The 26,301-nt window shown below is 45.4% G+C and overlaps 1 protein-coding gene across 3 annotated transcripts in view; it reads left to right on the top strand.

Moving 5' to 3' along the window:
- Nucleotides 1-26,301, top strand: part of NTRK3 (neurotrophic receptor tyrosine kinase 3) — a gene marked incomplete at both ends in the record, with an annotated part of 177,561 nt that overhangs the window by 121,259 nt on the left and 30,001 nt on the right. For all 3 annotated transcript variants that reach the window (XM_079541059.1, XM_079541058.1, XM_079541057.1), the window contains 2 exons: nucleotides 21,754-21,884; nucleotides 25,070-25,242. In XM_079541059.1, coding sequence (XP_079397185.1) covers nucleotides 21,754-21,884; nucleotides 25,070-25,242 — 304 coding nt within the window. The remainder of the gene's footprint in view (nucleotides 1-21,753; nucleotides 21,885-25,069; nucleotides 25,243-26,301) is intronic.

Genomic DNA, 26,301 nt, shown 5'->3' with positions numbered 1-26,301 from the left:
GATGTGCTGTTGCTTCTTGGCTGTGCAGGTGTCCCTCTTGTTTCGCACTAGGAAGGATGCTTGTGATGTAGAGTCAGTGGGGGGCAGACGAGTGGTTCCTCCTTGGAAGTTCACATAAGGATGGTTGGATGCTCCAATAGAGAGGAGCTGTTCTGCAGCTTGCATGGCTTGGCTCAAGGATATGTTTTAGTGGCTGTGTCTTAGTGTTGTTAACAGGATAAGTTATTTATGTGATTTAAAGCTTCTGCGCCAGCCTGCAAGTAACTGTGGGCACGAGGCTGGGGGCATGTTTGAGCTGAGTTGGTTGGATGGTGCTGGAACACTCATGGAAAAGCTGGTGAGAATTTTGATGAGAAAGCTAAAGTGTTCCAGCATCTTTCTGTTGCTGTAACTTCCTGGCATTAATTTCAAGCAAATGTTTCAAAATGACACTGTGAGTGAATTTCTGCTTGCCTTCGCCTTCTAATAAGAATGTCTCTAGAAGCGGCTGGGCGTTGTTGTTCACAGGATTGGTGATGGCTGAGATCTTTATCTTTTCAGGGATGTCTGCAATGCCTGGGATGAGAGGTTGTCTCCTGACAAATAACATGGGCTGGCCAGCTGAGCTGCATTGGATGTCATCCCCGTTTCCTGCTCCTTTTTGAGCAATGGGAAGCAAACAGGTGATGAAAGCTCTGCAGTATCCTCCCAACTACTGCAGGGTCTATTATCTGGTTTCACAGCTCGGCAGCATTGTGCACAAAGGCTTGATTAGCTAACTAGTTGGCCTGCTGATGTGGTCAGCCTTAGTCCAACTTGCTTTGTATTTCAGGGCAACTGATTCCTCGTGTATGAGTTCCCATGGTGTTTTTATTGCTACCAGTTCCCAAGGAGCTAGCATAACTATGCTCCAGGGCTCTACATGTATTATGGAGGGATTGGACACTTCTTTCTCTTCGTTTTTGCTTCTTGGTCATCTCTGTTACCTGATGTACCCATGTTCTTTGAGGTAGCGGGACCATGAGTTGATGTTGCTGTTCTGCTCTCCCTTTCTACGTTGTGGCTCCTAAACTATTTACAGTGCTTATTACTGAATGAGTTTGGGTGCTGTTTTGGTAGGATGCAGGCAGTGGTGTATATCAGCTCCTCCTGTAAATGACAGCCCTGCTTTCCCAGCCCTTGCACAGTGTGGAAGCTGCAGGTGATCAGGCAGAGAAGTGATGTGTTGCATCTTTGTGTTCCTCTAATGATACGGAGTTATGACTTTATACCTGAACTGAGTGTGGTGGGCACAGGACAATTCTGGCACAATAATTCTCTGTACAAAGGAGGCAGTGTGCTTTGGGCTTGGATTTGCTGCAGACGAGTGTTTGGTATGTGTCATAATGAAGGTTTTTACCAAGGTATTTTGGTCCTTCTGTGTGTTGTGAGTCTCCATAGCTGCTCATTCCAGCTGCGCAGGATGTTTCTTGATGCTTTTTGCTGCTCTTTTGTTTACTTAAATGTGTGTTTATGGAGCCAGCCCTTCCTTCCCAAGAGTCTGGAACCCCTTTTAAAGGTGGTCTACCTCACCAGCACGAGGTCTCTAGCTTTCCCAGAATTTGTCTTTGCCATGCTGGGTCGTGGAAGGACCCAGGGGTCACTGAGACAGAGGACAGAGGTCCCAGGAGACAGTTGGAAGAAAGCGCTTCTGCCATTTCAGCAGTGCATCACCATTCTGCTCTGATCTGCACCTGGAGCAAGCTGCAGATCCTCAGGGTTAAGCCTGGGCATTAGCAGAGGATAAGGAAGCCTAGACACAGTAGTAAAGCCAAAAAACACAGGTCTGGATGAGCAGTGGGAAGAGAGCACGCAAGAAATCAATATTGTGTGACTTTATTTTTGTTTAACATTTGGAAGTGCTTCTGGTGGGGTTTAGGCAATAAGCTGAAGAGTCCTTATTAACTGTGTATTTACCAGTGCCTCCAGGCCCTGATCTTTTGGCAGAAAAAGTTAAGAAGGTGTGGGAAAATAAACACCTCCACTTTGAAGGGGGAAAAATGTGATGGAAGACACAACTGGAAAAGGTGTTTTATCTGGTGTGGCATTGTATCTTCCTCTCCTGTCACGGTGCATTTTGCTTTGCCTTTTTGTTTTTTCCTTGGTTTCCCTGATGTCCTTCCACCCTCTCCTCACGACAAACAGGCTCCTTGGTGGTGTCAACCTCTGGCCTGGTGTGGCCAGACTATGCATCAAAGAGTCAAAAGCATTGGCTGCCAGCCTCATGTCTCCAGCAGCCTGAGCTTCTTGCACTGCAGGGATGTATGGCAGGCCATAGGACATCCTGCCCCATGTCCATACAGTGGGGAATCACGTAAATTCAACCCATGATCCCCAGAAAACAACAGAGGAAATCCAGTGTTTAAAAAAAAAAGTTTATTTGTCCAATGTGGATTCTTTTGTGTTTCTAAAAGTGCAATTCCTGCAAAGCAGCACCAAGAAGGTGAGTGATGTGTGTTACCCTCTTTGGTGCTCTCTTACTCCTTAGCCCTGTATGCTGACAAATGGGAAATACACATCTTGGGCACAGGATTGCAAATATACTGCTTCTGCTTCTGCTGGGAGCTCATTGGTTGCTTCAGTTCTTGATGTCAGTCTTCAGTTCTGATTTTCACCTCCTTGGATGGACCACAGCAGCTCTGGGGGTTGTTTGTCCATCTTCCTTGTTGGGATTTGGTAACTGGCTTCCAGAGAATTGGTAAGTGCCTGCTCCTGTTGAAATCAGTAAAGAAACAAAAAGCAATGTTAACTGGGGTTTTTCAAAACAGGGTTTCAAGGTGGAGTAATGTCTTTGAGTTTGTCAAGTTAAGAATTGGGATAAATCCCAAAACCAACTTCCTGTGCTGGTAAATAGATGCGAGATGATTTCTTAGCTAAGAGAAAATGATGGTCTCCAGCAGTGAAGCAAAGTGCACATGAACTGTAGTATTAATTTTGAGTTTGTGAGCGTAACTGCTGACTAATCAGCAGGAATAAATTTGGGTTGCTCTCTACAAAGCATAGGGATTTGTTCCAAGCACTGGTTAAATGATTTGCGCTGCTGCTACTGAGTCATTTGTGACCTGTTCCTGATTTCTGCAGATAAGATGGCTTCTTGTAAGGGTTTGCTTATGATTTCAGACTGTTTGCCCTTTTTTCTCCAAGGTTTTGCTTCAGATATTCATGTTATGAGACAGGCTGACTGGTGACACTTTTGCTCACAGGTTGAGTAAGTGAATGTTTGACAGGAAGCCAGGAAGGTAACGTGCAGAGGTGCTCTTCTGTAATCCTGTATTTGGGGTTGTCTTTAGCCCTGTGTTTCTATTTCATATCTTGGGACGGGTACCAACCCACCAGGTCTGTTTGCTGGAAGAGAAACTTATCACTCCCTAGGGCAATTGGAATAGTCACAAGCTTGTTTTAAGAGCAGGGGAGCCCTCACGGCTCTACCCTGTTTTTTGGGAGCAGCCTTTGATCTGTGCATGGGTCTCCACCTGCAGATGGCAGAGAGCTGCTGCCAGAGGTCAGCCTTTTCCTGAGAAGGCAGAAACAGCCAGACTGGAGTCACATTAGGCTCAGTGAACTGCCAGGAAGTCTGAAGGAGCTAATCGTGGCCCCTCATTATCTTAAGTGAGTGAGAGGTGTGTCCAGGCCGTTTATTAAGATAATTGAGGTGGGGGCAGGGATATACACAGTCTGTTTAGAGGAGGCAATCGGGAGTATTGCAGCATGTGATACAACAGAGAAGGCACTCAAGGTCTTCCCAGCTGATGCTCTGCTTATGTCCAGGATCTGGTCCAGCAGGGATTCAGCTCTTGATGCCAATAGGCAGGATATGAAGTGGAATCAGGCTTTTCATTTTGCTGCATCAGTTCCCAGCAATTTTTGGGGATCATAGGAGCTGCTGTGCACAGCACAGCTTGGTAGTGCCTGGTTCAGTCCCCTCAGTGTAGTGAGTGTGGCTGCAGGTTTGATTTGTGCTTCCTGAGACACATTTGCTCATTGACTGATGCTAGAGGGGGTTGCAAATTTAGGAGTGTTTAAGCTCCAATCCTGTACTCAGTGCTGGTAGAACAACTCCAGAGATACACAGCCCCCAAAACCATCACATCTCACAGTGCACAGATGTTACAGGCGACTGAGAAAGGACTCACTTAAAGACAGGTAAGTGCCAATTTTTCTCCTCCCAGGGAGCTATTGTGTGTGATACACTGAATTCAGACCTCTAGAAGGAATTATTGTGATGGATCTGGTCTAAATGCATGAAGGATAACTGCCTGCATGAGACAGTGTCAGTGAGAAACTGTCAGTCCCTGCTCAGGGACTGGATGGGGTTCTTCTGTCTGGAAATGCTGCAGATCCAGCATTGGTGGATGGCTGAAAACCAGAAGAGCAAAAGTGCTGTTGGAGGCTGGGATTAACCTTCAGAAGAAGACAGCAAACTTCCTGCAGTATATCTCGAATGAAAATATTGCTCTGTGACTAGCAGGTTCCTTTTAATCCTGTTAATAACAGAGGGGATTCCTGAAAGTTGGGTTCTGTTCTGTGTATGTCCTTAAGCACTCTTATGTGACCGTAGAGCATGAAGTATCTAATCTTGTGCCAAATGTCCTTCCCCAGAACCAGTGGTGCTGGCCTCAGCCTCAAAGAACATGGGCAGATTGATACTTAGTTTTGCAAAGGAAGGAGAATATCTCCCACCAAAATAGCAGAGAGACCGTTAGGAAATAAAGAAGACTCCTGAGCATTTGTTGGGAATCCCTGAATGAGTAAGGAATGACAACATCCCTTATAAAGAAGGAATTATCTAAGAGTCCAAACAGCAAGAATGAGCAGTACTGGTGAGCTGTAGATGCAACATAAACCTGGCTTCTTGATCCTGAAAGAACCACTAAAATCTATTTGGATGATCCTTCTAATGACCTTTTGGAACTGGTCTGTGCATTACCTTATGACACTCTGAAGCTCAGGTTTGCCAGCTGTCAGATCCATCAGCATTGGGAGGAGTCATTGGTTGGAAAGGAGGGTACCTTGGCACTACATCCTTGGAATTTCCTGAAGTAATGTTAATGTCTGGAGATCTGAGTCAATGTTTGCTGGTCTTGGAGCAGAGTTGTGTGTATGTCTGCGTCTGCATGCACATTAGGAATTAAATATTGTTGGCAGAAATGTTGTATGGGGTTTCCAAGAGAAGAGACACCAGTGGTAAATGAGATCGTCTGCCCAAGGCAGAGAACTGGAAGTCAGGATGGTGAAGTCCTCCGCGGATTAATGTGATATCAAGGTAAGTTTCTGCTGCAGCTTCCCCTTCTGTAGTCTTGCATAAATCCTTTAAATCTCTTGTAGTGCATTGGTGGTATTTGTACATTTGCTGCTGGGGATGGATGAGATCCTGGCTCAGAGTCATTATTCAAGTGCGCAGTTCTTGGGACCCTCAGCAGCAAGCACATCCCTGTGTCACAGCGACAGAGCTGAGCTCTTCCACAGTTCAGCTTCAAGTTCGGAGTAGCTTCTGGGTCCAGAAAGAAGCAGGAAGCCATGAGGGTCCTTTCCCAAGGGAGATCTCAGCCCAAGTGCAGGCATCACACACACTGCTTATATTTATATATATATTTATATTTTAAGATTCCATTCATATCCCAAGGATGAAATCCAGCATCAGAACTGAGGAAACGCTGAGGGTCTGAGGCAAGGAACCTTCCATTATTTATTGTACTAAATTTTGACCTGCTAGCACCTTATCCTCCTGATTCTGATTTTGCTTTGGGAAACCCTCCCTCCTCTTAAAGACAGCGTAATTAAAGTACTTCCCTATTTTTAGTAGACAAATCTGATCTGCTCTGCCACTTGTTTTACTGCTTGTTGGTTGGTCTTTAAAGAAGTAAAGAATATGTACTAGTATATGAGAGCACAGCAGGGCTGCCAGGCACATGGGCTTGGATGGCGAATGAAGCTTGGTGGTTCCTGGCAGTCAAGTGGTTGTAGCACAGAAAGCATCTATGTTTCTTGGATGGAGGCTGATGCCAATGATTAAATCCAAAGTGTTGCTGCATAGCACTGGTTTGTGATGTCCTGACCTTTTGGCAAAGAGAAACACTGAAGATAACCAATATCATCTCAGCACTAGAACTCAGAGTCAAAAAAGTGAAAGCTCGGATGGCAGAGGGTACTGGTTGGTTGGTTTGTGTATTTGTTTTCTGTTTGAAATAGTAATCTAAGAGAAGGGCTGGAAGTTGAGATTTCATTTTATAAAACTTTGGTTTCCCTATCTCAGTTGTATTTCTGTAAGAATTCAGGCCCTGTCTGCCCTGATTAAATGGCTGAATGGTGCATGACCACAACAGGATGCTGTTTATTGCTTTGTTACTGCCTATTTAATTACTGCGACCAGTTTATTGGTAAGAGTGACATTATTAATGCTAAGGGCTGGAGACACCTTCCTTTTCCATCACTACATGGCTCCAAGGCTGGTAGGATGCAGCTTTGGCAGCAAGGTGAGATAAAGAGGACATTTATTTGCTGCCCTTCATTTGTGGCAGCCCGAGAGCTTATGAGGCCGCAGTCTAACCCAGGTTGTTAGTGTGATCCAAGTTAAAAATAACCCCGCTTCCACCCCTGCGTCCTCCAAGGTTGTTTTTTACCTGGAGGATTTCAGGGCACAGCTTTGCCAAACTGCAGTGACAGCATGAGGCAGGGGAGTGCGGACGCGGGCATCCGTGGGGATGGGGTGGTTTCAGCATGAGAGCTGGCAGCTTGCAGCGAGTGCTGAGACAGGCAAGTAGGCTGTTGCAAAAACTGGGAGAGAAGTGGTGGGGAAAGTTGTGCTCTTCCTAAAGATTTTATTTTTTAATAGAGAAACCTTTCAAGCTTCTTTCAATTCATAATAAAGAGCCGGTTGAAAAGGAGAGGGCAAATGAAGACAGTGAGGCTTGCAAACTTCCTTTAAAGTTGGAAGGTCACCTTTAAAAATGGATGAATGCAGCGTTTGGAGGAAGCTCGGAGGCAGCAGGCCTGGGGTTCAGCAGTAGAACAGGAGGCTGAACAAAGATGAAAAGAATCCAATAGGGATCTAGGAATAGCCACAGAGATGCTAAGGCCTGTGATAGGCTGCATGGAGGGTGTGTTTAAGGGTTGTTCTCCACCCTCCCTCTCAAAGCTGCTGCTGTGCTTGGGGATGTAGAGGGAAGGAGCAAACTCAGCACTGCCCAGAGCCAGTGGGGCTGTGGAGTGCATGGGTTTGGCTGTGTGCATGCTGAAATGTGGAATAAAACAAAGGCATGGCCTGCCCGTTCTGCATTCAGGGATGCTGTGTAACCCTTGCTGCGTTTTCACCTCTCCTGAGGCTCCTCAGGGAGTGAGAAAAAGGGTACTCACAGCAGGGGTCCTGATAATGCTGGTTGGACAAAGAGCTTTTGGGTTGCATTTTGGGTGATTTCCCACCTCTTGTTACTTTGGGACTCTTAGTGCACTGGTGACAGTTGAGGCAAGACCGCTGTGTTGTGTAGCCATGTCCCACCTCATGCTAGAGGCCAACATACTGCTAAATACTTGATAGTCCTCAATGAACTGCCTGAGAAAGAATGTTGAGGAACCTTTGTAATCAATAGTAAGACTTGCTATGGCTGAGGCTACAGTATGGTGGCCATTCTCAGAAAGGGAAAGTGAGACACAAGATGTTGCCATCTCCAAGCTGATGCCTGGAGGAGCACATGGGAGTGTGCAGCCAGGCAGGAACGAGACCCCAGGGAGGCATGGGGACTGTGACCAGGGAAGCCTGTGACACTGGCACTGGTATCTGATGCATCTGTTCTGGTCAGAAGCTCTTTGTGACAGAGATGGATTAATATTTCTTATGAGTTCATCTCAGCACTGAACTCATTTCATATTTAAGCACTTCTTGCCTGGCTTTCCCACTGAGCCAAGGTGCAGGGCCATCAGACACATGCCGTCTCTTGCTTATTAAGTGCTTTAACAAGCCCAGCTAATTACAGTGTACTCAAGGATTTTCTAGCTTGTGAAAGCAGTCCCTGTTTGTTTGTGTCAGCATTGTAATACATTAATACACCAATTAAACCACCGTGTGCATGTGTTATAGCTTATAACATATAGCTTAACATACAGGAAAGCATGTAGCTGTCTTTCATGTCGACTGTAGCTCTTCTGGCTGCTCCAGCTCTGCAGGGATGTTTGTGGTTTTATGCTCAACTTTGTTTCCTATGGGATCTGCATTCCCTACATAAGAACACAGTTCAAACCCCTAGCAGTATGCTGTTTTACAAGGCTCTGGCAGACGCAGGCAATCTCTGTCGTTATGGTTTTGCTGTTGCAGGAGAGTTCCTCAGTGCAGATGACACAGGTGATTTGTGCATGGAAGTGTTTCTTCTCTCCCTCCTGTCCTATGGGTTCAGCAGTGGGAGCAGCTCTGTGTGGTGTTTGCATTTGTTTCCAAAGGGCCCAGCATATTCATGAAGCCACATGGGTAACGAGTGATAATCAGTGCCTAGGGCAGAGTGTGAATCAGTGCAGGGATAGGTCTGGAGCAGGCAGTGAGGGGCAGAGGGAAAAGCCTCCTGCAGTGTAGTTCTACTGCAGTGAAAAGAAGGCAATCGTAGGGGGAGGAGAAAGAGAAAAAGCAGATTAAAGGAAATTGAGCAGCTGTAATAAATACACTTGAAATTGAAGAGCATCTAGGATGCAGTGATTATATTCCCTGCAGAGCTGAAGTGCTGAGGAGGGTCTGTGGAAAGGGCAGCCGTATGAAACCACTGGCCTTTCAGCGAGCAGGTGCACAGGGAATGCAAAATGAGTTGAGAAAGCTGGCCAAGCTTTAATGCGGGTCTTTAAGGTCCAGTTGGGAAGGCTGCTCTAAACATTCAGTCTAGTAAAAAAGAAAGGAAGTAAAAGAAGGAATGGAAAGAATGAGATTCATGGGCTGGTTATGGAAGAGATGGAGAGATCATAATGGGGCATTGCTGAAATATTACAGGGACAACAGAAGGAGAAGAAGAAAGTGGAGAGAAAACAAAGGGATGGAAAGCAAAAGGCATAGGAAATGCCGAGGGCATATATCAAACAGTGAGGTATTTTTGCATGCAAAAATGAGACAGTGAGAGACAGTGAAATTACTATCACAGCAAGGGTTGACTTGGAGAACATTGAGCTGATACAGAGGGTATGGAGAAGAGGAGTGAGTGCTTATCTCAGGAGTGATATATGGAGAACTTAGACTGGCCACTGAGAACAAAAGCCAGCTTATGTCAGTGATAAGCGGAGAAAAGGATTGTTAAATGCTTTTCATCTTCTGGAATTGCAACCAACTTTATAGAGGATGAAGAGGAAGCTCTCCTCATATCAGTGGCCAACTGCTGAAGGGCACCAGACAAGGTGAGCATCCCCTACAGATGGAGAGCACATCCTGTAATATCCACACCTGTGAGCATGCACACAACTCACTGAGCTTCTTTAACATTTTAATTTGCATGTCTAAAATGGACCTGATTGATGAGAGTTGGAAGGTGGTGGGCATAATGGGGACAAGATGTGGTCTTGTTTAATGTCTGCTCTGGGAAGTTCTTGGAAATCTTAAACCTAAAGGGATGCTGTGGAAGAATGGCTGGGAAAACAACACCCTGTGAAGGCCAAACTTGCGTGGCTTGAAATACTGGGAGACCACACTGACCTGATTTGCTGGGGTTCCCCAAGGATCAAGCTGCCACTATACATTTATCTGTATGGGAAATTCAGCAGATATAATTCACTGAGACTTTCAGCAAGTATTTGACAAGGACTGGCACCACAGATTAATGACTGAAGGCAGAAACATTGGTTGGTGTGGCATTTAAAATAAGTCTGCAAAGCAATCTTGTCCGAAGAGCATAAGACAGAAAGAAGCTATTGTTATTGCTGGAAGCGTTTCCAATTGGAAAGAGGTTGAGAGTGATGTATCCTGGAGGTCAGTTTTAATCATTTGTGTTATTCGTAATGCCTGCTAATGGCCTGCAAGGGAGCACTGAAAGCAGGAGACAGAGTCACCTCTACTGCAACACCATGGATGGGAGTCCATCAGAGTCCATCAGCACCGAGAGTGGCCAAGGTAGCACACATGCCCAATGATCTCCTCTTTGGGGTTTGCTTAAGAGAGGAATCCCAAGAGAGACAAGTGGACCCTCCTGCAATGCTATGAGCAGCACAGGGAATACTTTTACAGCAGAGGAGATGGCATATGGGGAGACTGCAGGTTAGGCAACAGAGAAGCTGTTTTGCAATACGAAGAAAGGATAAATGAAGCAAACTGGACTGCACAAGAATCTTTTCATTTCTGGAAGGAGCAAAGAGAAGGAAGATGTCATTTTGAACAGCTCAGTAATTCTTTTTACCTTTGCTGTTTTAAAATTTTGTCTTCTCTCTCTACAATTCCAATTTCTAGTCTGGAGACCTTGTGACAGAGACTGGACATGTGCCCTGTTTGCAGGCTGTGTAGATGCAAGTGAAGTTTTGAACTTTGGGTGCTCATCTGTTCTCAGATACTAATGTGTGTGGGTTTGCCCATCACTTGAACAATCTCTGCCCTGAGAAAAGGTTAAAGGCTTGATTTAAACTCGATTGATAAAGAAAAGGCATCAGAATGACCTGTAAAATACAGGCTGGATCACTGTCCGAGCTCAGATTGCAATCATGAAACAGGATTTGCAGGCAGCCTGGTAGAGTAAATGAATGGAAATAGGCCTCTGATTTTTCCACATTACCATCCCAGTATCTGCTGGTAGCCCTCTAATTAAGACAATTCAGGAAAGCAACATAAATACTCTTGTTCAAGCCATTTTCCGATTAAACAACTCCTGTCCAAGGCAAGTAAGAAGGAAAAAAACAGATGGATTATAGAGATCATTCCACCATTATTCCCTGCTCTGTGCCCTGCAACACCACCCACATATATCCATCCACAGATCACTATTACCAGCCTTGCAGGGTGCAGTGAAGATCCCTTTCATGCCTTTGCTTCCTCAGCTATCTGCAAAATGTTATTTCCCTTTTCCTCCTTTCACAGCAATCTTGCTTATTTTGCTCCCTTCCACTAGCCATATATTCTTGCTATAAAACTTCAATACACAGGTTTTAAACTTAAGCTGTTAATCCATATATGATATACACATGAATGTGTATATATATACACGTATATATATATATACATAATCTTGCTTTTGTAGTTGAAGAGCCTTGTAGGTTCCTTCCCCATATGTTTTGAATACCAACTTAGCATTCATCCGATCCTCACACATAGTTCAGTTAAAGCTGAACATGCACCTTTTCACCATCTGCAATTAATCATGTCTTCTGAGGCTACCAGCACTGCAGAATATTTTCTTGAGTCTCACCACGGTCCGTAAGAAGAATTAACCAGTTATTTTTCCCCTGGTGCAGACACTGGTGTTTTGGCACAAGAGAAAACTCGACAAATTTCTTTTTCCTTCTGCACACAGTGCAATTTTTAATGTCCTTCTGTGAAAATTTACCCCAACTGTCTGGCTCATAATGGTGCGAGACATTGCTGAAGAATGGCAGACAGAAAATGGACAAATTTATGGTGTTTTATTACCCTGTTTTCTCCCTGTGTTGGGAATGTCAGAGACAATAAACCACGGCAGAATCTCTTTTGTAATTATAATAAAGGCAGGACATGGGGAGATACAATAAAATCAGGGAACAAAGAGCAGTGTCCTAATAAGAACATGTGGTTTCTTAAGTAGTCCTGAAAAGGACGGGGGGATTTCTCTTTGCATTAAACATTACAGAAGCACCAGTCCAACATTCATCAAGTCCTACCTGTGACTAACTCAAACAGCAGCAAATGGAGAAGCAGCCCAGAACCCCCTGGACTTGGATGTCTCAATGAGGAGCAGCTGCTGTCCCTATCAGATTAGCTAATTCTTTTGTACTGTAATTTTGGAGCCCAACAGGCAGAGTTGTCTCGCATTACTCCTCCTTCGGGGGTTTCCTTCAGCGGGAGGAGTTGGCAAGTTGAAAAAAGGGATGGCGTTGTGCAAACAGAACGAGTAGTGAGAGAACCAAGGAAACCCCAGGCAGAAACAAAGACAAAGCAAGGGTCTGTTTGAGGTGTTAGGAAAACATGAGTCTGAGGGAACACCTCATCAAGCCGTAGACAGAAGTGCACCTCCTGTGTCAGTCCTAGGAGAAAGGGAGTTGGAGGAGGCGAGAAGGAAGGGAGAGGAAGGAGAGAGATGGAAATTGGGCAAATTGGAGAAAGGCTTTTAATGAAGTCATAACTTGAGCCTGAGCTCTGTCTTTCAGCACTTCGTGTTTTCACTCTGTATGGCCTCGCTTCTGGAATTTTCTTGTTCCATGAGTTTGGCTGCATTAGCCACTTGTTAACAACCACCGAAGGAAATCTTCAGTGGGAGAAGGACTGGGCGTGGGGCAGGCAAAGATGGAGGGATCCAGAGTTTCCAGGAGTGAAAGCAAAAGAGAAAACAAAGCAAGAGCAGAAAATGCTACATTTTATCCAAATTTGTTCTTTTCCGTTGTGATTATGATGAGATCAGAAGGATTTCCAGCCTACCTGGAGCTACTCTGGTTTGAAAACACAAAAATCTAGGCCCCCTCCCCAGGATGTATTCAGTACATCTGAAACTGTTGTGTGAGGAGATTTTTAGCATTTGTGGTAGGGGCAGGGTAGGGTTAGGAGCTGATAATGGAAGGCAGTGGCAGCAGAATCAGATGAAGCAGAACCAGTCTCTAGAACCTCAAACCATGGATTAGTCCAGAAAGTGGACGACATTGAAACAGCAGTATCCAAACTAATTTCATCCTTAAAATTACAAGGAAAATCTTAATGCTGAGCCCCAAACCCAGCGCTGCAATGTCTACCTGTGTCCACGTGCATACTGCAGTGTGGCTGAGTGACTGCTGGGACTGAAAAGAGCAATGGATTCACCTTGGGACATCCAGTGCTCAAAGATTCACCGTTGCAGGAGTAAGCATCAGAAGGACCCACTGCCTGTTTACTAGAGGTGGGGCTCTCCATCACACCGGCTGGGAATTGCTGTCTCATCAAAGCTGTCAATAAGAGGAGGGAGGTTTTGGTGCTGCTCCCAAGTCAAGGAGTGGGTGGAATATCCTTTGGGGAAAAAGACTCACATGAGTCCAGCAGCTCTTCTCTGGCTTTGAAACAGTTCAGCATGATTTATATGCAGCCGTGGAAGGGATGCCTGTGCCAGGTACTGGAGCTTCCCCATTTTTCTGCAGTGGGGATCTGACTGCAATGCAAGCCTTGGTACCAGGCAGTAGAGATTGCTTGGTCCTAGCTGGAGCAGCATGAGCAGATCTGTGGTGGTGAATCTGCATGCTGGGGAAGCCAATAACCAAGAGGCTCTGAGAGCTTGGGGGCAGAAGGTAAGCCTCTGCATTCCCGGTGGGAGACAGTCTTAAGGCTGCTGAGAGCTGGTCGCTTCCAGCTTTATTGTGATTATCCATCTCAGCAATAGGATGCTGCTAAATGTCTGATTACTGCGTTGTTAAAGCCCTAAGCCTGAAATCTGACTACTGCATGGGCTCTTGAGGGGCAGCCGCTCCTCCTCCATCCCTCCACCAGTAATCCCTCCCTTCCCTTGGAAAAATAATAAAAAAAGAAAGACAAGTGATATCTGTCTGCAGCAGCGCTTTCCAATCAAGTGAAAAGTAGCTGGAAAATCAAATCATCTGGTAAGTTTCTGCAAAGCACAACTCTATCTCTTTAAAATCTCCCTTTCTGAAGGGCTGAGCTGAACAGCAATAGCTGCTGATGTAAAACAACCATTATTCCTCCTATCTCCTCTCCAAGCCCCCTCCCTGCAGACGCATGAGTCTGAGGGAGGCAGATGCTCTCTGAAGACTATTTTCCTCCGTTAAATAAATTCACTTTCAAATAATGTGTAATTAAATGTGTGGTATTGAATTAATGTTTTATTCTGAGTGCTCTGGCAGCAGGGGACTGAGGGGCCTGGCTGGTGGAAAGAAAACACATTTGCCAGAACAACTCACTTCCCTTCTCTCAACCTCTTTTCCTCCCACCCTGCCAGGAATCCTCGTCCCTGCTTTGGAGAGCTGCTGGAATGAGCCACTGAGTCAATGAGACGATGCTTTGTGCAAACTTCTACTTATGATTGTCATGGGGCTCTTGGGCATTTACCCAATGCAAAGACCTCAGCAGCCCACTCTCGTCATTCTACCTTTCTTTTGCTCCTCAGAAGAGCCCAGTTGTATATTTAACCCTCTTATTCAAAAGGCAGAGCCCGAATATCCCCTCAGAATGTGGAGTTGGTGCTGGATGTTTCAGGAGATGGGCTGCTGAAGCTGGAGAAGCAGATTGGCTTTGCAGTCTCACGTCAGCCAGAAATTCCTTGAGAGGAGGCAAGAGATAATGGAAGCATTGCTCTGTTTTTAAGCTTTTCATCTAGAACATTAATAAGATTTTAGTCCTGGTGTTATTGCTTCCATGGGAGCTGAGGAGGAACATGGGTAGGCACAAGGGGTGTCTGTCTCACCCGAGGACATCTCAACATGTGCCATCTTCCCAAGTTAGCTGTGCATCAACAGGCCTCTGCAAACTGTTGTGTGTCCCAGCTGAGATTGCTCTGCATCCAGTAGCCACGGGACGATGTATCTCATTCTTGTTGTGAAAATAATCACCAACTGTTTTGTACTCTGACTTACAGGACTGAAATGGATGACAGAAGCTTGAAATGGTGTACTGTTTTTATAGGAGTGTTGGATAGTTGAAGCTGTGACAAGTTTTTCCCTTAGAAAGTGTTTGTGGGGCAGTACCAAATGCATTTAAGTATCACTGATGTTTTTCAGATTCTTTTTTTAAATGAAGAAAATGAAATTTTGCTTGGGCTTGGGTTTAAATTTGGCAGGTGTGTTACAACAGCCCATGTTGCCTGCTGCCTAACCAAGGTTGGTTTTTAGTGCAGTATGGGATCTAGGCATGCACCTGGTGATCTCTTGGTTGAAGTTGTGGTTGCGTCTTGCCTTCCTCTCAGCTCCTACACGCACATGTCCCTCAGTGCTCACATTTAACTCAGAGCATGTTGCACATGCCATGCTGTTGCTGCTGCTGTGTGGCTGATACCAGGGCTAGGGATGCAGCAGGTGCTAATCCAGTCACTCTGTGCTGCTAATCAAAGCACTATGCTCAGCTGGGGAGCTGGTTGGCTGAATAGCAGCTCTTCAGTATGTCAAGGCTGGCTGGAGTGAGCTGATGAGGAAGAGGCAGCTCTTTGGGTCAGTGCTTCCTCTCCCTATGGTATTGCAACAGCAAAGGAGTTGATGATGTCCTGATTGTAAGCGGTATGGTTGGTGGATGGAAGGTATTTTGAAAGGATCAGAGATCCAGGCTACAGGTCCTATTAGAGCTGTCATCCAGGATTAGCAAGATTGAAGTACAGCCTCAGCGGTGCAGAGAGTGCTCTGAGCAAGGTGGTCTTGCAGGGTCTGCAAAGCAGGTCTGCTGCTCCCAAGGGTGGGCACCCAGATGGCTCAGCCAAGAATTATGTCCGCTCCATGGAGGTCCTGGAGATTCAGATATGCTTTCCATCAAACCCCATGGGTTTGGGGTCATTTTGAAAGGACTCTCAGTACTGCTTGGTGCTTATAGTCATGACTATTTTGAACCTGAGTCCTTAAAAGGGTGCCTTGACAGAGGAGCTTGGCAAAGAACAAGTGTCTGGGCACAGAGCCGAGCAGCCATAAGCATGTACCTGGGCCTTTTCACAAAGGTTGCTCATATCAGAGCTGGGAGAAAAGCCACCAGAAGTGGAAGGCTATGTGCTCAGAGCCTGTGTGGAGTTAAGAAACGGCCCGCTTACTTCTTCATTTGTTTTTTATAATTTTGTGAGACTGATTCTCTCTTTGTTTACATCTACTTCAGAGCAGCCTGCAATTGAAATCAATATCCTCGATTGACTTTGATGGATTTGCAGCAGGCCAAGAGGGAGACTCAGACTCTGTGCAGCTAGCCTATGCATTATCTTCTCTCGCTATGAGACAGGTCTGTAAGAGAATGACTTATCAGCCCTCCAGTGCAGAGCTTTTTGATCTGGCCCTACCTGATCTGCACTCTTGTCCAGATCACAATTGACTGCCTGGTAAGAAAGGCGCTCCATTTGGTAGTTACATGTCTTAATGACACCATTTGCAGCGCAAATTGTGAGCCTGGTTTATTTGTTTTTAATTGTCGTGGAGCAGGCAAGTTATGCAGGATTTATTTATAAGAATTATTTTAGCAGTGAGTCAGAGAAGAAGTGAATGAATCATATTGACTAACAGAACTTCGCTACCTTTTTTTGTGGACAACTTGTGTATAAAGCAAAAAAAAAAAGGAGAGACAATTCTTTGGCATAAATTAGTTGTTACAGCAAATGACTCAGCCACTGCTGAAAAAATATCATTGTTATCATTTACACCGTGTTGTTGATGCAAATGAGGCTTTAGAAGCTCATGAAATTGAGACCATTACCACAAAGAGTCGTAGATCACACTCCAATCAGGATATCCTGCAAACACACCTGAAAGAAGTCTGTTTTAAAAGAGGGATTGAGCAGGAAGAAAGGTAAGAAACAGGAGGCCGGGCCAAGCAAGAAGAAATGGCATGAAGTGAAAAGCTAAGGGAGGGAGGAGCTGATGATGACAGAAGCAGGAAAACAGCTCTCTCTGGAGAAAACAGCTGTATGTAAAGGGGGTGAAACCAACAGAAAATTGATACTGGTCATTTCTAGGCTATAAGAGAAAGCTGCTGATGGTAGAGGGTAGCAAAAGTAAAAGAGAAGGTTTCCATGGGTTTCTTCTGTTTCCCTAGGAAGCTGCATGTTATTTGTGAATTGAGAGTCCAAGGAAAAGAAATCCGCTGGAAATACAGCACCTAGCTAGGCTGCTGCTTGGGAGTTGGAAAGGAGGAGGTGTGAGGAATTAATTTCAGATCTAGTTCCAGTTGGAACACATCATCCAACTTAAGTTGTTTTGCATTTTGCTGCAACATAGGTACTGTCACTGTTCATGGTTTAGTCTGTTTGGAGTTTGATTTGTCCATTTACCTCCCACTGTAGTCATCTGTGTTGAAACACTGCATCATGTGCAGCCAGGTTTCAGGAGTATTATCAAACTGTGGTTTTAAGGATGCTGGCTGTGATGGGAATCTCAAATGCAGTATTTGCAGCATCGTTGAACCCTTCTCTTCCTTTCCTGACCCCCAGGACTGAATTGGAAATGAGACGATAATTGGTATATTAGATTCATGAAATAGGCCCATGCAAGTTGCTGATTTGTTCTCGTGTGATTGAAATGCAGTTGCTATTGGAAAAACATTGTTTTCACTGCACGCTGTCTGCTACTGGCCCTACAAGCTCCACCTGAGATTTCTAAGTTGAAGGGGTGTCTTTCTGCCTTGACTTTGCCACATATAAGACAGAATCTGTAATATGAGTGTAAAAGATGGGTGAAGAGTCACTGGATCAGTCATGTAAGCAAAAAAGTTCTGGCTTTTTCAGGCCCCTTCCTGGGGGCTGGTGCAGAAACACTACCATGATGCATGAGAAATGTAGAATTCATCTTGTCCCCTCTTTCTCTTCCTTTATATCCCTGGTTGCGCTGGGCCTGCAAGGTTAGCAAACTAGAATATGTTTGTGTCAAGAACAGAAGCAGATGCAAGTAAGGGACACATGGGAACAAATACAGGGAGGAAGAAGTTGCTGTTTTTAGACAGCCGCTTTTCTGACTGAATGCACTTGAAGCACAGATCAAGCCATCCATTCTGCAGAAGGTTCAGTGGAGGTTAGGTAAGATCCCATTGCAGATCCAAGGCCGCAACCCTTCTGCCTTGAATCTTCTAGAGAAGAGGAAAGCTTTCTGCTTTGGAAGCAATTTGTAAAAGGAAATGTAGCCTCTCCGACTTGCCCTCTTGCTAACAGCCTTACTTACCCACGTGGCAACACGATTGAACTGATGCTGTGGGGCATTCCCAACCTGTAGGTCAGCTGTTGCCTGGTGTGCTTCATGTGTTATGCAGAGTAACAGAGGAGGTGAGGGTTGAAACGTGGTCTCCGTGTGTTTGCCTTGATGGACAAGAAAAAAGGTGAAGGATCTGCCTGGCTCTCCTTCTCTATCAGACAGTGATATAGTAATCCTCAAACAAGGACTGCAATATGTTTCATTTTAAGCCAGAGTTACTTCAGTGCTGTGCGTTCCCATCCTTCCTGTAGATACAGCACAGCCTTGAATGAGTTCCCATCATGTTGTCAAGTCTGGTTATTTTCCTGTCGGGTCTTGCAGTATTTCCTGCATAGATTCTTCCTTTGAACTGTCTGGTTGGCTTGTTTTTATAAGTTAATGGTACAAGGGGAGAGGAAAATAAGAGAGCGGTGCTTATGGGAAGGCAGTTTGCCTACACCTTGTCAGCAGGGCTGACCACAAGGCAGCTGAGATGGATTAGCACACCAGTGCCTGCCTAAAACAAATAAACACCAGCTGTTTATCAGACAGGGCTCTGCTTCCTCCAGGAGGACGTAAACAGATTTATGCAGATGAACCTCCCAGGTGCCCTTGCAGCACAGCATCTTTCATGGCTATTCGGCCTTCCTTATGAATTACGGCCAGGACAGACAAGCAGAGAATAGATGCAAGGTTAGAGCAATAACAGCCATTTGTACGGCGCCGGGACGCTTTGTCAGTGCTTTGTGTTTAAAGCTCATATTTAATAATAATGCAGGATTAATCACGGCGCTGATCTCACTGTGAATGGGAGAATTTGATGTAAACTTCAGTATTTTAAGCCTATAGCATGTGAAAAGGCAATTTATTATAACTCGCTTATTATTCCATTTGTGCCTGAAATACTGTGATGGAAAATTTACGGCCTTTCAAGGTTGAGAGAAATTATGATCAGCAAAAGAGCTTTTCTGACTGTCCATTAAGATTGTCCAGTTACTGTCTAACTGCTCAACTTCCCGGACCTATTATATATATGTTTTTCATAACCATCCAAGTTTACTCTTAATCCAGCAGCGCTGCGTGGGTCTGCTATCTCAAAAGGATTACTCCTCCCTTGGTTCATCTCCTTCTGCCATAATATCTTCTTAAATTCTTCATATGCGTTTTCCCTGAAGCTTCACAGGTGACCCTAACAATTTGCTGTGAAATCTGGGTTTTGAAGACAGATGGGATATTATTTTAATAATGTAGACATAATTACACAGTCTGGACGCTGGCTCTCAGAAATGTCTCATCATTTATTAAGACGTTGTTGAGAAGCAAAATTGGGAGCTGAAAATTTGGGGCAAGACCTCAGGGAGTTTGGGAAGAGAGGTCTACTTCAGTTCTCACGATGTTACCAATTATGAAAAGTGTTAATAATTTCAAATACCATCACTGATTATTCTGAGATAGTTCTTTATTTTTTTTTAAATCTCTCATTAAATAGGTCAGTTGTATTGCAGTGCTGCATTTCTGTTGGGATTGTGAGTTTTTTAGTATACGTGGATTCTTCTTAATACAGGATTATTTGACTGTTGCTGATCAGGAGACAAAGAATACAAATATATGGCTTGTCAGTACAACAAATCCTGGATACTACTGCGATGAGTGCTATAGAAATACATGCCAAGAGGAAGAAGAAAAAATGCTTTTCCTCTATTAAGTAAATAGTAGCATTTGAACTTTTCTCAGATTAGGATTTTCCTCACCCAAGTGCATTGCTTAACATTTCAGCATGTAATATTTCGGATTTCTCAAGGTACTCCTTAAACACTCAGCTAAACTAGATGGAGAAGGCAAAGTCCACATGTGATGTGTTCTCACTCATTGTCATTGCAGACTCAAAACCAAAGTCATTTTGGATGTGCCTTCCATTCTGTTCCTTAGTGTTGATAATATTATTAATATTGGTTACTAACAGTTTTCAGTCTATTGAACGATTAATGAAAAGGTCAATGAGATTCCTCTATAGAAGCATCATTTATTACAAGGCCCATTGCCTATGCAATCTTGCTACATTCATCTTCCTTAACAAGCAAAAGGGCCAGAGATTGCAGCTTCTTAAACCTGCCTGTGAGCTCCTAATGAGAAATCTTAATTGTATGAAAGCCATTATGATGTTACTCTTTCACTCTGCTGGCTTTTGGATGCGTTGAGTTGTACCTGGGCTGCTGTGAGGCGTCAGAACTCATGGCCCACTATTGGTGCCTACTGGATCAAGGGTGGCAGGAGCTGGTGGTAGGCTGGGATTGCTGTTCGTGATGCTTCCCTGCAGCCAGTGTGAAACCTGCTGTCAGCCACTCTTGCTTCCACATTGTCCCAAGGAAAATGCATCCAAGCTGATGGTGGCTGCTCACACTGGCTCCTGTGGCATATGGAAGAGTGGAAAAGATTCAAAGTTATGAATTCCCCAGGGTGGGAGAGGGCAGTGTCCCATCTAATGCTCCTGCCTGAGCAGACCTCTGATGTGTCAGCTTTGCTCACCAAGTGCTGGGGAAGAGTGTACAGCTCTCACTGCCCTGCTGTGACCGTCAAGCTGAAGCTGTGGGTGATCTGTTCTGCAGCAGTTTCCGAGGCAGGCAGTTAGCTCCAGTGAAGGGAAATACAGAGGGATAGCCAGCTGCCTCTAGCTGCCTTCATAGTCCATTTCAGGCATGAAAAAGATGCCTCTTCATATTGCCAAGGCAGCTGTATGGGCACTGTGATGCTAGAAAGATGCTTAATGTTTTGGCAGAATGTAGCTGTGCCCTGGTGTTATCCCCAAAAATGAGCATGGAAACCCTCAACTTCTCCTTGCAATCAGTGGCATTTAATCAAGACCCTGCATTTGTGGAGATCTCGCTGGTCATTTGTTTACCCTTTTAGATACCTACTACTTGGGTACATCTAGCCCTTATGAATGACCCTGTTAGGTGATGTGTGAACATCTGGTGCAGACCAATCTTTATGGGCTTCTGTATTTCCATTAAATTAATAGCTGTGGCTCTTCTGAGTCTTTCTGGAGCCTCAGTTGCTGTTCTCTGTCAACCCTTGACATCCTAAATGTCAGTGAAAAGGATCATTGAAATTAATGGTTTGAGTTCACCCCTTGTACCAGGGATTTGTCCTGGGGTGACCTGGAGGGAATGGTTGTGTGGAAGATGGATACAGGTTGAAGCATTGCTGCAGGATAGTGCTCGGTGCTCCCAGCCACCTCCTGCTAGTGCCCTAAGATGCTGGGGTCATTGGTGCTCTTCCTCTTGGGAACACTTTGACTTGGCAATGTTTTGCCTCAGAAATCTGCCTGAGTTTAGGTTATCCACACTGAAATGCAAAATTCAACAGCTTCTGGAAACTCAACCTTCTAATCTCACCCAGCCTGGCATCAGAAGTATGTGACCTTTGCCTTAGCAGCCTTTGCTCCACAGGAGATTAATTATTTCCTGGATCGTTCCAGAAAGATTCAGGTCTTCATAGCTGATTTTGCCCCAAAGGTTCCTTTCCCTGAGGACTCGCCTGCTTCAAGTTGTAGTGAAAACGTGATAAACCTCAAGTACTTTCCTCACAGATGTTTTGCATAAGCCTAGCTCCGTCTCAGAGATGGCTGCATTCCGTGGGTGGGTGAAAAGATCCCCGTAAGATATTTTTTGCGAAGCAATTTCAGCTTGCTAGAAAATTGAATTAATTGTTTTCCATTCCCTGAATTAACCCTGATTCGTTCTTCCCTCAACCCTCTCCCTCCCCTCCCTCCAACAGATGTCCAGCATATTAAGAGGAGAGACATCGTTTTGAAGAGGGAGCTGGGAGAAGGTGCCTTTGGGAAGGTGTTCTTGGCCGAGTGTTACAACCTCAGCCCCACCAATGACAAAATGCTGGTGGCAGTGAAGGTAAATCCCAAGGGCGAGTGGCAGAGAGTACAGCAGGGGCTGCGTGGGAAAGGGAGGCAGGGGAGGGCTGGGGGCTATGGGATGAGATTTATCTGATGCCGGAGATTGTGGTAAATCCACTTAGTCACACAGAGTTCCAGCGTTTTGCTTCAAGGTCGCCTGTTCTCGCCAATGCCAAAGCTTCTCTTCCTGTCGACGCGGACAGGAGACGTGGAGGAGGAACGGGGCTGGAAGGGCTCGGATCTGCGCAGCCGTAGCAGCAGTGGGGAGGCTGCCTTCCCTCTGCGAGGGACTGGGACCTTCTCTTAAGGGACTTGACTTGCTGAAGATGAAACAAAAAGAGGCCTCAGCAAAAATAAGCACTTGAAAGCTAAGCACGGCCAACCAGTTTGCTGGGAGCAGTTTGCTGGGACAGCTTTGCTGTAAGATGAAAGAAGTAAGGCAGCAAGAACTGCAAGATTGCACTTTTCACCTCTGGGACTGGTTAAAGCCAAGGTAGCACAGCTACCCACATCATTAATCACCTAGTTATGTGGCTGGCATCTGCCCATCGGTGTCAGCCGATGCGATCCCATCTCTCAGGTCTCTACTGATCTTCATTTGCATGTAGGCAGAAACAGCATCCAAACTTGTTTCCGTTAATTGCTACTATGAGCTTACATCTCCAGAGTGCCTTTCATCCCAACAGATCATACAGATCCAGAACTGGAGCGGAGCCTTGAAATCAGGCTTTTTGCCAGCTGTGTGGGGGGGAAGCATTCTTCTAATTTGGGCCGTGTTTTATGTTGTAGGTTTTTTAAAAAATGGAAAGGAGTAAAGAAAAGGGGAGAAAAAAGGCTTCACAGATTGAGCTGAGCTTTGGCTGCGTTTCTTGAAGATCTCATGCTCCCAGCAGAGGGTGGAAGCCACTTCCATGGTCACTGTAGCTCTGAGCAGCAACAGGACATGCTGCTTAGGATGTGGGGTCTGTCCCTGCTGCGTTCCAGGGGGCTCCTTCCTAGGGCCAGGACTAGGCAATGAAAGACTGTGGCTAAATGCACTCAGATTTCCAGTGGATTTAAAAACTGCAGCCTTGCAGATCAGCTTTTGATGTGATGGCGTGGATAAGTTTGTTCTTCTGTTCAGCTTGCTTCTGAAAACATTCTAAGAAGCACTAAAAAAGTATAGTCAGCAAAAAGCATTGAGGTTATAAAGTCAAGTGTTAGCAATGCTGGAGGGGCTGCTATTCGGGGCACGTCCTCTGAACACATATTTTTCATTTCTCTATGGGTTTCTCCTTTGTGATGACGGCTCTTGTTTCTGAGAGCTCTCTAGAAGTGAGTGTGCTTGTTTTCACGGCCATCCAGCTGGGTGCTGAGGTTGCATGGTCCCCATTTGGCAGAGGGCAGATAGAATCTCAGGGAAATTGAGGGGGCAGAATCCACCTCGCTGGAGGACAGTGACCAACCTGCCTTTGCAGCCAGACTGCAGATATCAGACCTACATTGACGTTAAATGTGGTGCTTGTGGAGACCTGGCACTCTTGCCACATGAGCAGGAAATTCCCAGGAAGCATCAGCAGAGCTGGCAGCTTGTGACAATGACTGCAACCTGCAGGCAGAGTGAATGGCTTGATGTCACATAGCAATCCTGTGATGGAGACACAAATGCAACCCACCCCAAACCTTCCTAGGAGAAGCATTTTTACTCTGGATTTGGCCTCTTCCTTGAGCCTCCATCTTCTTTTACTGGTGGTAGGTGGACAATTGGACTAGATGATCTCAGTCTTTTTCTTTCTACCTTAGTGATTCTATAATTCTTTCCTGGTTCTACCACTTCCAGTTCTTGTTTCCTTCACTTCTAAAGGCTGTGCAACCTTAGCAATGTTTTTTTAATATCCCATTTTGTGTGATATTTACAAAGTCACAGTCCTCACACCTCGGGGAAGTGACAGAGTGTGAAGGAGATGAAACCAAACTCGCTGCAACCTGAAATATTATGTGCAACTACAGGAGAAAGGGGAGAAAGGAGTCATGGGGGAGGGGAAGTGTTTTCCTGGAGAGAAAAGAAATAATGGGAAGCATCAAAGTTATGAAGATATTAAATGACTAAAAGTAATTGGGTGCCTGAGATAAGGATGGATGCTTTGCCATCTGCACAGCGTAACTATCATCCATCTAAATATCTCTAGTCAAGCTATCCCAGAGGACATAGAATTACAATAATATTATGCCATGTGCCTAGCAGGGTGAGGGCAGAAAAAGGGAATGAGAAAGTGTCCTAAGGCTTGGGTAAAACCTTGCAGGAGATCTGCTGAGTGGGGAAAAGCAGCTCCTGGGGAGGACTCGGTACTTCTCTGTATGTGAACTCAGCACAGCCATCAGGCCTCACAGCTCATCCATCTTGTCCAATATTCTGGACATCCCGACTTTTTTTGCTAAGTGGCCTCCCTTGATATCCTGTGATGACAACACTCTGCTCTCCTATGAAACTGCCCAGTTCCTCATGGACAAGCTGGCCTTCAAGCCTGGTAACCTGCCTCCATCAGCAGCTGCATCCACAGCAGCATCTTCAAAGCAGCCCTGCAATGCTAGGCTGCAACCTAGCTTGGTGTACTCACGTGAAAGACAAGATATTCTCAGTTAGGATACTGATTTCAGCATCAGTCTGCCAGGGGGACTGTTACAAACAGCGGGGAGTGAAAACATGATTTTAAAAATTATGAGAAAAGTCTTGACAGTGTCCTTCTTCAGAGGCAGTTTGAAAAATCCACACAATAACTGCACAGCCAGGCAAATCCATCTTCTGAATAAAGGCAGTATAGTCAGCTATTTCAAAATAAAAGACAGATAGCGAGGACTGGCTGGCTCAGGAATTTAATAATAATGAGATATGAAGCCATTCACCCCTAGGTCACCAGTACAAATCCTGCCCAAGCTGGGAATAATTGGAAGCTATTACCCTCTGTGGCATGTTTGCTGCTTCCTGGGAAATGAGTTGGAGACCCCACTGGGCTGGTAAACATACGAACAAAATGCTGAGGTGGTGCCAGCAGTACCTGCTGCTAGCTCTCCCGATGCAACTGGGTGATGGCAGTGGTTCCTATCCTCTCCTGCCCTCATCAGCTCTTCCTCAATGCCAACACCCCTTTGGTTTTGGCCTCCTCTGGTTTTGCCCATCCCGTACATACGTGTCCCTTCTTTCAGGCACTGAAAGACCCCACCTTGGCAGCCCGCAAGGATTTCCAGAGGGAGGCAGAGCTGCTTACCAACCTGCAGCATGAGCACATCGTCAAGTTCTACGGTGTGTGTGGTGATGGTGACCCGCTCATCATGGTCTTCGAGTACATGAAGCATGGGGACCTGAACAAGTTCCTGAGGTATGTGCAAAGGAGGGCATGGCAGATGCAGCACAGCTGTACCCCTGGGCTGCTTGTCATAGATCTGTGGTGCCCAGAGAGCCATAGACGTGTGCATAGTCCTCAGCAGATCTGATGCTTGAAGTCCAACCCCAACATTTCTTCTTTGGTAGTCCCAAAGGTTGTCCGGGTGAGCTGTGGAAACCAGATGTTTCTTCTCCCACCCCTGCAAGTCTGAAGCTGGAAGGTCAGCAGCCATGACTCCCCATGCCACCCAGATACTGGTTCGATAGCACCAGAACTAAAATACTCCTGAGAGGATCTTCCTGGAGTCCTTCATCTGATTGCTATCCTGGGCAGTTTGCATTTGCAGTTCGCATTTCTAAATTCAGAAAGGAGAGGAGAAATTTAGGAGAGGCCTCAGGCAGTGTCTGTGCAGTCCATCCTTGGTCCTTGTGCCCTGGATCTCAGCAGACAAAATTTTCTAACCAGTGGCACCTCACTACTCCAGAAGATGGGCAATGACAGATGAAATGCCATAATTGCCTTCTATGCCTCTAGAGAGATGCAAATTGCTAGACCCCCACCAGTCACCATTCATTAGCAGATAATTTGCATGCCCTGAATCTGCCACTGATGAGGGGCAGAGAGCAATGGTGGGAGGATGTTTGTGGTGCTGCTCTCTCACGATACAGAAATTATGCTCTGGAACCTGCATGCAAGTGGAGTGGTACTTACCTCTTGAAATAATTAGTAGGTTTATTTCCCAGTATTTACAAAATTGGACCCTTGATATTTTCCTGCTTTGACTGCTAAGTGTGAGCATGATTGCAGCGGGAACAGGAAGCTCAAGCACATCACATCTAGGTTTGGGGCCGGGATATACTCTGTGCTTATGTTTCCACCATCACAACCCATTTCTGCCCAAGGAAAACAAGGGAACAGATCTTTTCATGAAGTTTTCATTTTGAAGCAATCACCTACACCAGAAGGGCTATGGGGAAGGACCCCATGGGCGACCCTGCCTGTGGGCAACAATGAGGTTGGAACTAGATAATCCCTTCCACCCCAGATCATTCT

This window comes from Tetrao urogallus (assembly GCF_951394365.1).
Source record: "Tetrao urogallus genome assembly, chromosome: 11".
NCBI classification, from domain to species: Eukaryota; Metazoa; Chordata; class Aves; order Galliformes; family Phasianidae; genus Tetrao; species Tetrao urogallus.
The sequence above is the reverse complement of the archived record's forward strand: the minus strand, read 5'-3'. Positions and strand labels throughout refer to the sequence as shown.